General features: G+C 63.3%; 2 protein-coding genes across 3 annotated transcripts; one reads left to right on the top strand and one right to left on the bottom strand.

The window, feature by feature from the left end:
• The first annotated feature begins 38 nt into the window (after positions 1-38).
• On the top strand, positions 39-1,448 carry SPAG7 (sperm associated antigen 7). The gene is made up of 7 exons (XM_032235143.1): positions 39-203; positions 292-359; positions 471-559; positions 646-730; positions 827-916; positions 1,007-1,163; positions 1,255-1,448. Exons 1-7 carry the CDS (start codon positions 122-124, stop codon positions 1,359-1,361), a joined length of 678 nt encoding a protein of 225 aa, XP_032091034.1. The 5' UTR covers positions 39-121; the 3' UTR covers positions 1,362-1,448.
• A 1,078-nt stretch (positions 1,449-2,526) lies between these two features.
• Positions 2,527-10,170, bottom strand: ENO3 (enolase 3). 2 transcript variants are annotated; one of them, XM_032235141.1, is made up of 12 exons: positions 10,088-10,170; positions 8,012-8,097; positions 7,661-7,756; positions 7,276-7,334; positions 6,757-6,826; positions 6,513-6,646; positions 6,096-6,318; positions 3,531-3,728; positions 3,236-3,437; positions 3,015-3,123; positions 2,848-2,906; positions 2,527-2,753 (listed from the first exon to the last, which is right to left on the bottom strand). In XM_032235141.1, exons 2-12 carry the CDS (start codon positions 8,094-8,096, stop codon positions 2,684-2,686), a joined length of 1,305 nt encoding a protein of 434 aa, XP_032091032.1. In that variant the 5' UTR covers position 8,097; positions 10,088-10,170; the 3' UTR covers positions 2,527-2,683. The 2 variants fall into 2 exon arrangements, with proteins under 2 accessions (XP_032091032.1, XP_032091031.1); XM_032235140.1 differs by lacking the exon at positions 10,088-10,170 and adding an exon at positions 8,629-8,993.
• Between the last annotated feature and the right edge of the window lie 904 nt (positions 10,171-11,074).

The raw sequence follows: 11,074 nt of genomic DNA, 5'->3' as shown, positions 1-11,074 counted from the left end.
CGCCGCCGCCGCGGGGCACGCCGGGAACTGTGGTCCGGGACGCGGAGGAGCGGCCTTCCGGCGCGGTGACGTCACGGGGGCGCCGCGCGAGGGGGCGTGGCCGAAGGCGGCGGCGGCGAAGATGGCGGACCTGCTGGGCTCCATCCTGAGCTCCATGGAGCCGCCGCCCGGGCTGGACGACCGCGAGGCCCGGCGCGCCAGAGGTGGGTGACCCGGGGGGGGGGGAGAGGGGGGGCTGGGGGGGGCAGGAGGGTCGCAGCCGCTGAGCCCCCTTCTCTCCCCCCCCCGCAGAGCAGAGCGCGCGGCTGCGGACGCTGCAGGAGCAGGAGAAGCGCCAGAAGGCCGCCTTCCGCAAGAGGGTCCGTCCGCCTCGCCCCTCCCGCGGGGGGAGGGAGAGGGGCAGGGAGGGGGTTAGGGGGGCACGCGGGCCGCCTGACGGGGCTTCCCCTCCTCCTCCTCCTCCTCCGCAGATGGAGCGGGAGGTCTCGGCCTTCCTGCAGGAGAGCGCGGAGCCCCGCAGACGCTTCCGCCCCATGGGGAAGATCGAGCGCAGCATCCTGTGAGTGGGGGGGGGGGGAGAGGAGGGAAAGGGAGGGGGGGCGCGCACCGGCTGCTGACCCCCCATTTCTCCTCGGCTCTGCGCAGGCACGACGTGGCGGAGGTGGCCGGCCTGGCGTCCTTCTCCTTCGGCGACGACGAGGACTCCCGCTACGTCATGCTCTTCAAGAAGGCAAGCGCCCCTCCCTCCCTCCCCACGACCCTCTCTCTCCCCCCCTCCCACGCACGACCTCCCCCTGACCCCCTCTTTTCCACCACCCCCCACCAGGAGTTCGCACCCTGCGATGAGGAGCTGGAGGCCTACCGGCGCGGGGAGGAGTGGGACCCCCGGCAGGCAGAGGAGCGGCGCCGGATGAAGGTGTGTGGGGGGTGGGATGGGGGGCGGGGGAGGGGGGCGCTCCGTGCAGCGGCTGAGGGGCGGCTGGTGTCTCTTTCTCCCCCCCTCCAGGAAGCGGCGCAGCGTCAGGCGGAGGAGGAGGCCCTGCGTGGGCCGGCGGAGGTGACCCCTCCCAGCGACTACAAGGACAAGTACAGCCACCTGATCGGCCGGGTGGCCGCCAAGGACGCCGCCCAGGCCATGGAGGCCAACAAGGCCTACGGCTGCGGTGAGCCCCACGGAGGCAGGGGCGCTGGGGGGGGGGAGAGGCGCCCCCTGCAAGCCCCTCCCTCTCACTCTTCCTCCTCTTCCTCCCGCAGTGCCGGTGGCCAACAAGAGGGACACGCGCTCCATCGAGGAGGCCATGAACGAGATCCGGGCCAAGAAGCGGCTGCGCCAGAGCGAGGAGGAGGCCAAGAGCTCCTAGGGGCCCTCGGTGGCCCCGCTCCATCTTGTGGGGCGGCCTCAGGGCTGCTCCCGTGGAGGGGGGGAGGAATCGGTGGGGACTCTCATCCTCCAGTCCTCTCCCTCCCCCCCTCAAACTACTAGCTAGAATTTGCTTTTTAATGCGCTAAAAAAGCGTTTTAAAGGCTGCCTAAGCCGATTGAGGAAAGGTGAGGAGGGTCTGTGTGAATAGGCGTCCCCCTCCCACAGTTGTCTCCTTCTTCTGCCCATTGAGCTCCGTTACCCGGCTTTGTGGGTCGCTTTTGAGCCACGGGAGGAGTCCCCATCTGGCTCAGTTGTGGGGCTGCAGCCCCCCAGCTTTGCCACCCAAATGCCCCACTCCCATCCCATCCACAGCATCACCTTGGGGCTGACCTTTGCCCTCTAGGCAGAACCTCCTCATGTCCCTGGAAGGCCTGGGCCTGAGCTTCCTCCTCCTCCTCCTCCTCCTCCTCTCACCCCCGTTGTTTGGTGTTGGCACAGTTCGGTAGGAGAGGAAGGCCAAGTGGCCACTTCCTTTGGGGCAGCGGGGCAGACCTCCTGGTCTTGGCTCCCTTTGGGCGACTACAGTGTGTGTGTGTGTGTGTGTAATGCCAGGTTTTTATTACCCCCCCCTGCCCCCCCCCTGTCCCTTTGTTTTGGGAGCCCCCAGATGGAGGGCAGCCCCGAAGCCTGGTTGCAACGTCTGGCGGGGTGTCGTGTACCCATCCCATTAAACTCTTCCTGCCGGTGCTGCCCCCTGTTTGCCTCCAGTTCTTTCATTTATTTCATTTCATTTTCATTTATTTGACATTTATAGGCCGCCCTTTTCTTTGGGAAGGGATTCATTTGCTCAGGCGAGAGAAGGAAGTGGCTGCGCTCGGTCCCAAGGTGTACCTTGAGATGAGGGGGTGGGGGCAGACCCCTTTCAGATTAGGCAGTGGAGGCTGTGCAGCGTGGGGTGGGCCCGAGCCCTTGGGGCTTGGGGTGGTGGTGGAGTACAGCAGCTGGGCTGTGGGTCTGCCTTTGCTGCCCTCCTGTCTGCCCGCAGTGGGGACTCTGAGCTTGGCCTGGTGAACGTGGGACCCTTAAAAGAGTCTTGGCAGGGAAGTGGGCACCGGAGGGGGGCAGCCTGGTCAGCTTTTCTCAAGAACGACTCGCACACAGGGCAAAGTGGTAGGCACAGCAGCCGTTCTATTCAGGCCCCCAGGGTGGAGTTGGGGCAGTTTCACAGGTGATCTACAGGTGGTAAAAGAGACCGGAGGCCTCGAAGGGGGTCCGTTTCAGCAGGCAGCCCCCCCCTCCCCCGCTGGCTTCCTGGAGGGCTCACTTGGCCAGAGGGTGCCGGAATTTGCGGCCAGCAAACACTGCTTTATCAGCCAGCTCTTCCTCGATCCTGTGGAAAGGCAGGGAGGGGCCTCAGTCAGCAGCAGAAACACACCCCCCACACACAAAAAAAGGATGGGGGGGGGAGGATCTGCTCTTCTCACCTCATCAGCTGGTTGTACTTGGCCAGGCGCTCCGAGCGGCAGGGGGCTCCGGTCTTGATCTGCAAAGGGAGGGAGGGAGGGAGGGAGGGAGGGGTGGTTTTAGGAGGAGGTCGAGGGCCCCCCACGGCCTGGGGGGACGGAGGGGAGGGGCGGCCGTTCTCTCTCACCTGCCCAGTGCAGAGCCCCACCACCAAGTCGGCGATGAAGGTGTCCTCGGTCTCCCCGGAGCGGTGGCTCACCATCACCCCCCAGCCGTTGCTCTGGGCCAACTTGCAGCTGGAAGAGAAGGGGGCACCTGAGCAAGCAGCCGGAGGCCCCCCTGGGAGAGAAGGGACCCTGCGTTCAGAAGGGACCCTCCCCGCCCGCCCACCCCAGGCCAGGGACTCACGCCTGGATGGACTCCGTGACGGAGCCGATCTGGTTGACCTTCAGCAGGAGGCAGTTGCAGGCCTTCTGCTCCACCGCCTTCTGGATGCGCTTGGGGTTGGTGACCGTCAGGTCGTCCCCCACGATCTGGATCTGCACCTTGGTCAGGAAGTTCTTCCAGGTGTCCCAGTCGTCCTGGTCGAAGGGGTCCTCGATGGAGACCACTGCAAGGGGGCAGCCGGGAGTCACGCACCCCACTACCTTTGCGGGCCCAGTGCCCCCCCCTCCAGTGCCCCCCCCCCTGCCCTCCTCCTCACCTGGGTAGTTCTTGATGAAGCTCTGGTAAAGCTCGCCCAGCTTCTCCCCAGAGATGTAGCGGTTGGGGTCGTCGGGGGACTTGAAGTCCAGGTCGTATTTGCCCTTGCGGAAGAACTCGGAGGCGGCCACGTCCATGCCGATCACGATCTTGTCCGGGTAGCCGGCTTTCTCGATGGCGCTCTTCAGCAACTCCAGGGCTGGGGGGGGGGGGAAGCCAGTGGGTCAGTGAAATGAGCCCCTCCTAATATGAGCAAAAGGAGGGGGGGGCCTGGATTGCAGGGAACAACTCCCCCCCACCCCCCCCCCCCGGCCTGTCTGTGCCACTCGGGGAAGCTGGTGGCAAATCCTCGCAAAAGCCGACAGCCGCATTTCAGCCGGTGGCCGAAATCTGGGAAGAGGCGGAAGGTGGGCCTCCCCCAGCCCAATTCTTCCCTTGCAGGCTTTTCTTTACCCAAACCAGGTGCACTGATGATGTTCCCTAGTGTGGTCATGAAACGCCTGTGAGAAAAACACCGAGCCCCCCGAGGGCCCCACAAGTGAGCTGCAAATCCTAAGAGGCCAACCGCCGGCTGCTTTGACTGGGCGAAGCCCATGTTTGCAGGTGGCAAAGGAACAAACACAAAACGGGAAGGATTTGCATTTGAGGAACAAACAAGGGAAGGAGAGCGAGAAGCCGCTTTGAATGCCAGGGGAGGGTTCTTGGGGTGGCCCCCAGGAGAATTATGGGCAGGAATAATCCAAAGAAGGGGCGGATTGGTCACTGCCAGGAGAAACTGACCGGAGGGGGAACCTGGTTCTTGGTTATTTCACAGTCAAGTGAATTCACACTGATATTAAAGATGTGGCATCTCAAGAGGTGATTGTGCCTGCTTTTGTACGCAGACGCTGTGTTGTTGGCTGAGCGAGGCGGGTTGTGTGTTTCTGAAAGGGAAGGAAGGAAGGCCTCCCTCCCCCCCCCTTCATAATGCAGGAAGTTAAACCTGAGAATGTCAAGAAGGGAAGCAGAGAAGCTAGTTGCAAAAGGGCTTCTTAAGAAGGGGAGGTGAAAGCCACCACCACCACCCCTTTGAAGGAATGTGGACTGCATCCAAAGCATGAATGTCAGGAGAGAAATGCTTGGGAGGGGATTTGATCCCTGCGTGAAGATTGGGTTGCACACGGGGCGTGTGAACAGGCCGGGGAGGGGGGGGGAAAAGCAGGTCCTACTTGGATGGTGCCCAGGAGGCCCGCAGAAGAGAGCCGGCAGATCTGGAGGACCCACAGAACTGTGACACGAGCGCAGAGCACATGGAGAGCAACAGGGATGCATACGTGCGCCCTGTTCATCCCTCCGGTGGCTGATTTGCTTCTGCTTTGCCTGCGGCTGCTTCCCCCAAGGCAAATGGGGAAAAAAGATCAATGGTCCCATTGAATATCTGGTGGAGACGGAGCCCAGCGCTGAGGAAGAGGAAATTCAAGGCAGAGCCGGTCAACTTCCCCAGCCCCAGGGTGGACTTTCCCTCCCATCAAGGGCTGGAGCTGGGCAGAAAGATGATCAGGGCATAATAAAGGCTTGAAAAGAGTTCAGCTTCCCAAGGCCAGATTAATTGCACCCAAGGTGCCAAGGTCTTGCTCCTGGCATCCCCCGGGCCAGAGGAGGCACCAGAGCCAATCAGCTGGGGAGGGGGGAGGGGGGCTCCTCTGAACATTGGTCAGTCGGTCCAGCATCAATTAAGGGAGACGGTGGCAGGCATGCTGCCTTTGCGCCTGTGGCCACCTTGGTAGAGAAGGCGGCACAATCCGTTTTTCTGTTTGCAGCAAAAGCTTTGATAAGGTATCGTGGGACTTTTAGCAAAATAGAGGAGGGGGAACCGAGGGCAGATGGAGCTGGTTCTATTCAATAGGGTTCATGGGGAAAAAGTCCCTCGTTCTGAAGACGATGATTCCACAATAGAGGTTTAATCCCTTTCAGGGCACGTACCCCACAGGAGAGAGTCAGGGATGCTTTCAGCTGGATCCCTGCTGACAAAGTGGGATGGGCTTCGTGATCTCTGGGAACCCTCCCAACTCTAGGATTCTATCGCCCCAAAGGGACCCCTTGGGGAAAAAATGGGCTTCCTCTCTTCCTCTGCTCAGGCGTTCCTAAATTTGTCTGCTTGAATCAGGGCTGTGCAACCTTGGCCAACTTTCTGTGGACTTCAACTCCCAGAATTCCACAGGTCTTAAAGCTGCAGACTCCTGGTTTGGAAGCAAGATGAATGGCTTTTTAGGGGTGAAAACCTTTTCTAAGTGCCCCCTGGGTGAAAGGCAGGAGAGAGGCATGGGGCTGCACCCCTTGCTCCAACCTGCTCCCTCCCTCCCAAGAAGCCTGCATTCCCCACCCAGCCAAGGCTCCGGTTACAGCCCACAAGGTAACTCCCGCCCCCACCCCACCCCCAGCAGGCAAAGGCCGAGGGTTGTGGGCGTGGGTGAAACACAATCCTTGTGGCAGCAGAGTCTGGCTGAAAAGCAGCCTGTCCTGAGAGGGGATGTGCCTGCCTGAATTTACCCTGCCTCCCCCCCACCCACCCCCGCAGCCCTCTCACCTTCATTGTTCTCCAGGATGTTGGGGGCGAAGCCGCCTTCGTCCCCCACGTTGGTGGCATCCTTCCCGTACTTGTTCTTGATGACGGCTTTCAGGTTGTGGTAGACCTCCGCCCCAATGCGCATGGCTTCCTTGAAGGTGCTGGCCCCCACCGGCAGGATCATGAACTCCTGCATGGCCAGCTTGTTCCCCGCGTGGGAGCCCCCGTTGATCACGTTGAAAGCCTGGTTGGGGGACAGCAGGCGCTGAGCCCTTGGACTGGCTGCGGAAGAGCTGGGGTTCTGCCCCGTGTCCTGGCAGAACGCTCAGCCCTTGGGAAGCCTCCCCGCCCCCAGGGAGACCCCCAGAAGCTCCTGTCAGGAGCTGAAGCTGCCAAGCCCCCTCCCCTCCCTCCCCCCCCCCTGTCTGGGCCACTCACCGGCACTGGCAGGATGAGCTCCTTGTTCCCAGCAAGGTCCGCGATGTGGCGGTAGAGGGGGATCCCCTTTTCGGCCGCCCCAGCCTTGCACACAGCCAGGGAGACCCCCAGGATGGCGTTGGCCCCAAACTTGGCTGTGAAGGCAAAAAGGGTTATAGGTCAGCTCCAGCCCAGCCTCAGAGTAAGGCTTTCCTGCTGGGGGGGGGAGGGCACGGGGGGGGGGCTTATGCATCCCCCCCCTTACATTTGTTCTCCGTTCCGTCCAATTCGATCATAACATGGTCGATCTTTTCCTGCTCAACGACGCTAATTTTCTGCCAAGGAAAGAAAAAAACGGATTACCTTCAGGAAATACCAAAAGGTTGGAGCCCCCAAATCACCAAAAAGGTGGCAAGCTCCCTATCTGGTCCTTAAAATTGAGCCAAGAGTCCCTTTGGGGAAGAGAAATGGGGGCAGACGGCGACTGCAGCTCTGCAGCATTTCTACCTCTGCCCCCCCCCGGAAAAGAAAGCATCCCACTGAAAGGCTTTTGCTGCAGGGTGCTCACATTCCCCTCCCCCCAACCAACGAGGGGCACCCTAAGGTGGGGGCCGCTTCTTTAGAGGAGCCAAGGGGAAGCCTCTGAGCACGTGAGGATGGCTGTTTGCCACTGGCTGGGAAGCCACCTGGGGGGGTGGTGCAGCGGAGTCTTCGGGGGCCTCAACACAGGACCCCCCCCCAGGGGCTCAGATGCTTCCCGACTAGCACAGTTCTCCCCCCTCACCTTCTCAATCAGGACTGGGGCAATCGTCTTGTTGATGTGCTCCACGGCCTTCAACACCCCTGGGGGAGAAGCAACCGGTATTAAGGGAAGCATGGAGGAGAGGACCAGTCCTCCTGGGGGCAGGAGGAGGAGGAGGGATGCCCCACACCAAGCGGAGGGCAAACAGTTCCTGCCAGGGGGAAGGGGCAGAGGCGGCCTGTAGAGCCCCCCCACCTTCTTCCTTCTGCCTCCTGCGATAAGGGTGGCTTCACCCAGTCAGAGTCCCACTTCTTCATTCCTCTGCCCGTCTCCCTGCCTTCGTTTCCCCCCCCCCAAGGGTGAAGGTTGCCCAGCCCCACAGAGACTTTGGAGAGGGGTGTCTCGCCCCTCCCATTTTTCCCCTTACCTTTGCCCAGGTACCTGGCTTTGTCTCCATCCCGCAGCTCCAGGGCTTCGTAGATGCCAGTAGATGCCCCACTGGGCACTGCAGCCCGGAAGCGACCTGCAAGAGACAGAGACAGAGAAAGAGAGAGACAGTGAGTGAGACAGAGACAGACAGAGAGAGACAGAGAGAGACAGAGAGAGACAGAGACAGAGAGAGGCAGACAGACAGAAACAGAGAGAAACAGAGACAGACAGAGAGAGAGACAGAGAGAGAGACAGAGACAGAGATGGGGTCAGCAGGCCCCAGGCCCACCTTTGGCCAGGGAGGGCATCCACGCCTCCTCCTCCTCCCCCCCCCCGCCCTTCCAGGTACCTTTGGCGGTGTGCAGGTCCACCTCCACCGTCGGGTTCCCCCGGGAGTCAAGGATTTCACGGGCATGGATCTTCTGGATCGACATCCTGCGGGGCAAGCAAGGGTGGCCATGAGTGGTGGATCGATCCCCTCCAGCTGCCCCCACCCCCATTCGTGGGGAGCCAGGAACCGGCTGAGTCCCTGGGCTGATGGGCTGATGGTGGGCCGGAGGTGGAAGGAAGGGCACAGCTGCCAAGACTAAAAATAGCCACCCGCCCTTAGCTTCTCCTCCTGCCCAGCTGGGTCCGGCCTGGGGAGGGGGCAGCTGCGGGGGACGCTGGAGGGTCTCTGTGGTCCCCCAAACGGAGGAGGCGGCTCTGGAAAGGCCCCACTGGGGGATGTGGAAGACCTGCAGGAGGCCCGAGGGGGGGTCCAAGGACGGGGGGAGGGGGTTTCTCTGGGGGTCCCCAAATGATGCCAAGAATTGCGCTCCACCTCAACCTCCCTCTGGGAGAAGAGAGCTGGGGGGGGGCTGTCCTTGTCCAGCTATGCCCCCCCCCGCCGTGCTGGGGAGACCCCGGGGGAGGCGAGTCCCGCCTGCATGCAGAGCTGCCCCCCCCCCCCGGTCCAGGACTCACTTGCTTGGGATCGGGGCTGGCTGCACCGGAGCTGCTGGCAGTGGCAGTGGCGGGGGCGACCGGAGCCGACCGGCAGCCTTTATGGGCTCCGCCAGGCCCGCCCCCCCGGCCGCGGCTTAGGGACCATCGGCAAAGCGGCGCCGGCCCAAGGCCGAGCGAGGCTCCCCGGCCCGAAGGCGGCTGCCTCCCCAGCGCTCCCGGCCGGAGCAGCCCCGCCTTCCCGCCCGGCATCCCTGCGCGGGGCTGCTCGGAAGGGGCTCAGCCCGGCCGTCGGGGCGACCCCCGCTGCCCCCGGGCGGGAAAGGGCGGCTCCCTCGGCCCTGGCGGGGCGCTTCGGAGGGCCGAGGCTGCTCCCCTTCACTCCCCGGGCGGGCCCGTCCCCGTCCGGCCACTTCGCGCCGCTCCCTGGGCGCCCGTCCAGCGTCTTGGCCTAAATTTAGCCCCGCGAAAGGTCGCCGGGTCCCTCCAAGCAGCCGCTGAAAGGAGAGGCGGCAACTTGAGGAGCCGCGGCCGCTCAGCTTTCAACCCGGAATGCCCCCCGACCCCCTCCTCCCCCGTGGCGGCGGGGGGCAGCTGGGGGAGAGCGGGGGGCCTGGGGGGGGGCTGCACCGGGGATGAGCCTGTCTGGGACGGAGCAGAAGGCGAAGGGAAGGGGGGAGGGGGCAGAGCACCATGGGGGATGGGATGCAGAGGGGAGAAACGGGGGGCTTGGCTCGGGTTCCGATTCCAAGGGTGGCATTTGGGAGTTTTCGGAGGGGGGCAAATTTGCGATGCTCTGGCCAAAGTTGTAGGATTGCAAATCGGGAGTGGATCTCCTGAATCTCTCTTGCTCCTCACGACCCCCCCCAACCCTCGGGGAGCCTTGCCCTGTTGAGCAGCTGCCTGGCTTTTGACAAGGCTGGGGGACCCTTTCGCGCCTCCCCCTGTCAAGCCAGCCCCCCCCCCCAGGATCCCTTCTGTGCCTCTGCTGCTCAGATCCGTGGGGGTCTTTGGGGTCTCCTCTAGAGGGTCAACTGCGCCTCCCCCCACTGGGTGCCTGTGTGTGTGTGTTGCACACTCGAGGGGCTGAACCGTGCAAAGGCGGCGCAGGACAATCCCGCCCTGAGCGGCCTTTGCTCACGAGCGCAACATCCTGTTTTAGGTGAGGTTTTTTATTTGGCCTTCGAAGTGACATAAAAGGAAGGGGATCCGCAGAAGCCTCCACGGCGCCCAGCCGGTTCCGTGGAAGACCAACTGACAGCGGCCCCTTTCCTCTCTGGGCCGCCAGGCGTTTTCCCCGGGGCTCCTGAAATGGCAGGAGTGGGGAGGGGGGGCTTTCGGAGCTAACTTGGGGTGGGAGGGGAGGGTCAAAGAGAGGGTCTCCCCCGCCCCCCACCCCAGCCCCGCAGCTGAAGAAAGCGCCATCGGCCAGGAGAGCGAGGGAGAGGAAGCCACGGTGCCCCACCCACTCGGGCATTACCCAAAAAGTCACTGAGCCCCCGGCTGCTGGAGGAGAACCAGAGCGAGAGGCTGCCCAGGACTGCTGGGAGGAGCCCCGGGAGCCCCTCCCCACCCTTCCTGCCACCCGCACACTGCCCGGCATCGACCACCAGGGGGCGGCCACTGCTGCCCCCACAAAGCCCCCCCCCCCACGCCTGCACCAGCCTGTGTGCCCACTTCCCTGGCATCACCTGCCTGGCTCAACCGGCCACCCCTCCCCGGGCGCTTCTGGGTTGCATGTTTCAGGGATCGCCCCCACCCCCCCAAGCCGTTCTGTGCGTGGCTGGTGATGGAAACTTCCTTCGGTGGCCGAGTTCCACGCTTCCCTCCAATCCGGGCAGAGAGGAACAGTCGGGGATTTCCAGAACGGAACGCTTAATTGAGGCTCCCCGCCTGAGCGGCGGTTTCTGCTCCTTCTCCTTCCCCTTCCTCCCCTTCGGCTTTTGCCTTTCGCCATTCTTTTCTTGGGGGCCGTTCCGAGGCCTGCTGGCTGCCCTTGTTCCTGCCCGGCAGGGGCTCCACGTGCCCTTAAGAGGCGAGGCCCTCCCACCCTCAGCGCTTCTAAGCAGAGCAACCGCAGGCATGTCAAAAGTTCCTGCGTGAGTCAGGCGCCTGGCGGTCTCTCGACGGAAGCGCTTTGGGGCCTGACCTGCGTGATTGGCTCCTGTCCTTGGGGCCCCTGGAGAGGCTCCGTCCGGTCCCTTGCGACACTCGCCGGCTGGGCTTTGTGGTCCCTGGCTGCCCCGCTCCTCTTCCCCTTTTCGGCTGACCCTCCCTGCAGCCCTGCACGTGAGGCCTCCCAGGGTCAGCTGTGCCCCCCATCCCAGCCCCCATTGTGACATCTCAGCCCTCCCCCCCCCCCCGGTTGCTATGACGCTACTGCAGCAGTTTGCTCCTGTGGGGTCAGGACTCCCCACATCCCCCAGACCCCAATCTGCTTCCTGGCCTCCTCGAGTTCTGGGTCCCC

Source organism: Thamnophis elegans, chromosome Z (assembly GCF_009769535.1).
Source record: "Thamnophis elegans isolate rThaEle1 chromosome Z, rThaEle1.pri, whole genome shotgun sequence".
Classification (NCBI taxonomy): domain Eukaryota; kingdom Metazoa; phylum Chordata; class Lepidosauria; order Squamata; family Colubridae; genus Thamnophis; species Thamnophis elegans.
The sequence above is the reverse complement of the archived record's forward strand: the minus strand, read 5'-3'. Positions and strand labels throughout refer to the sequence as shown.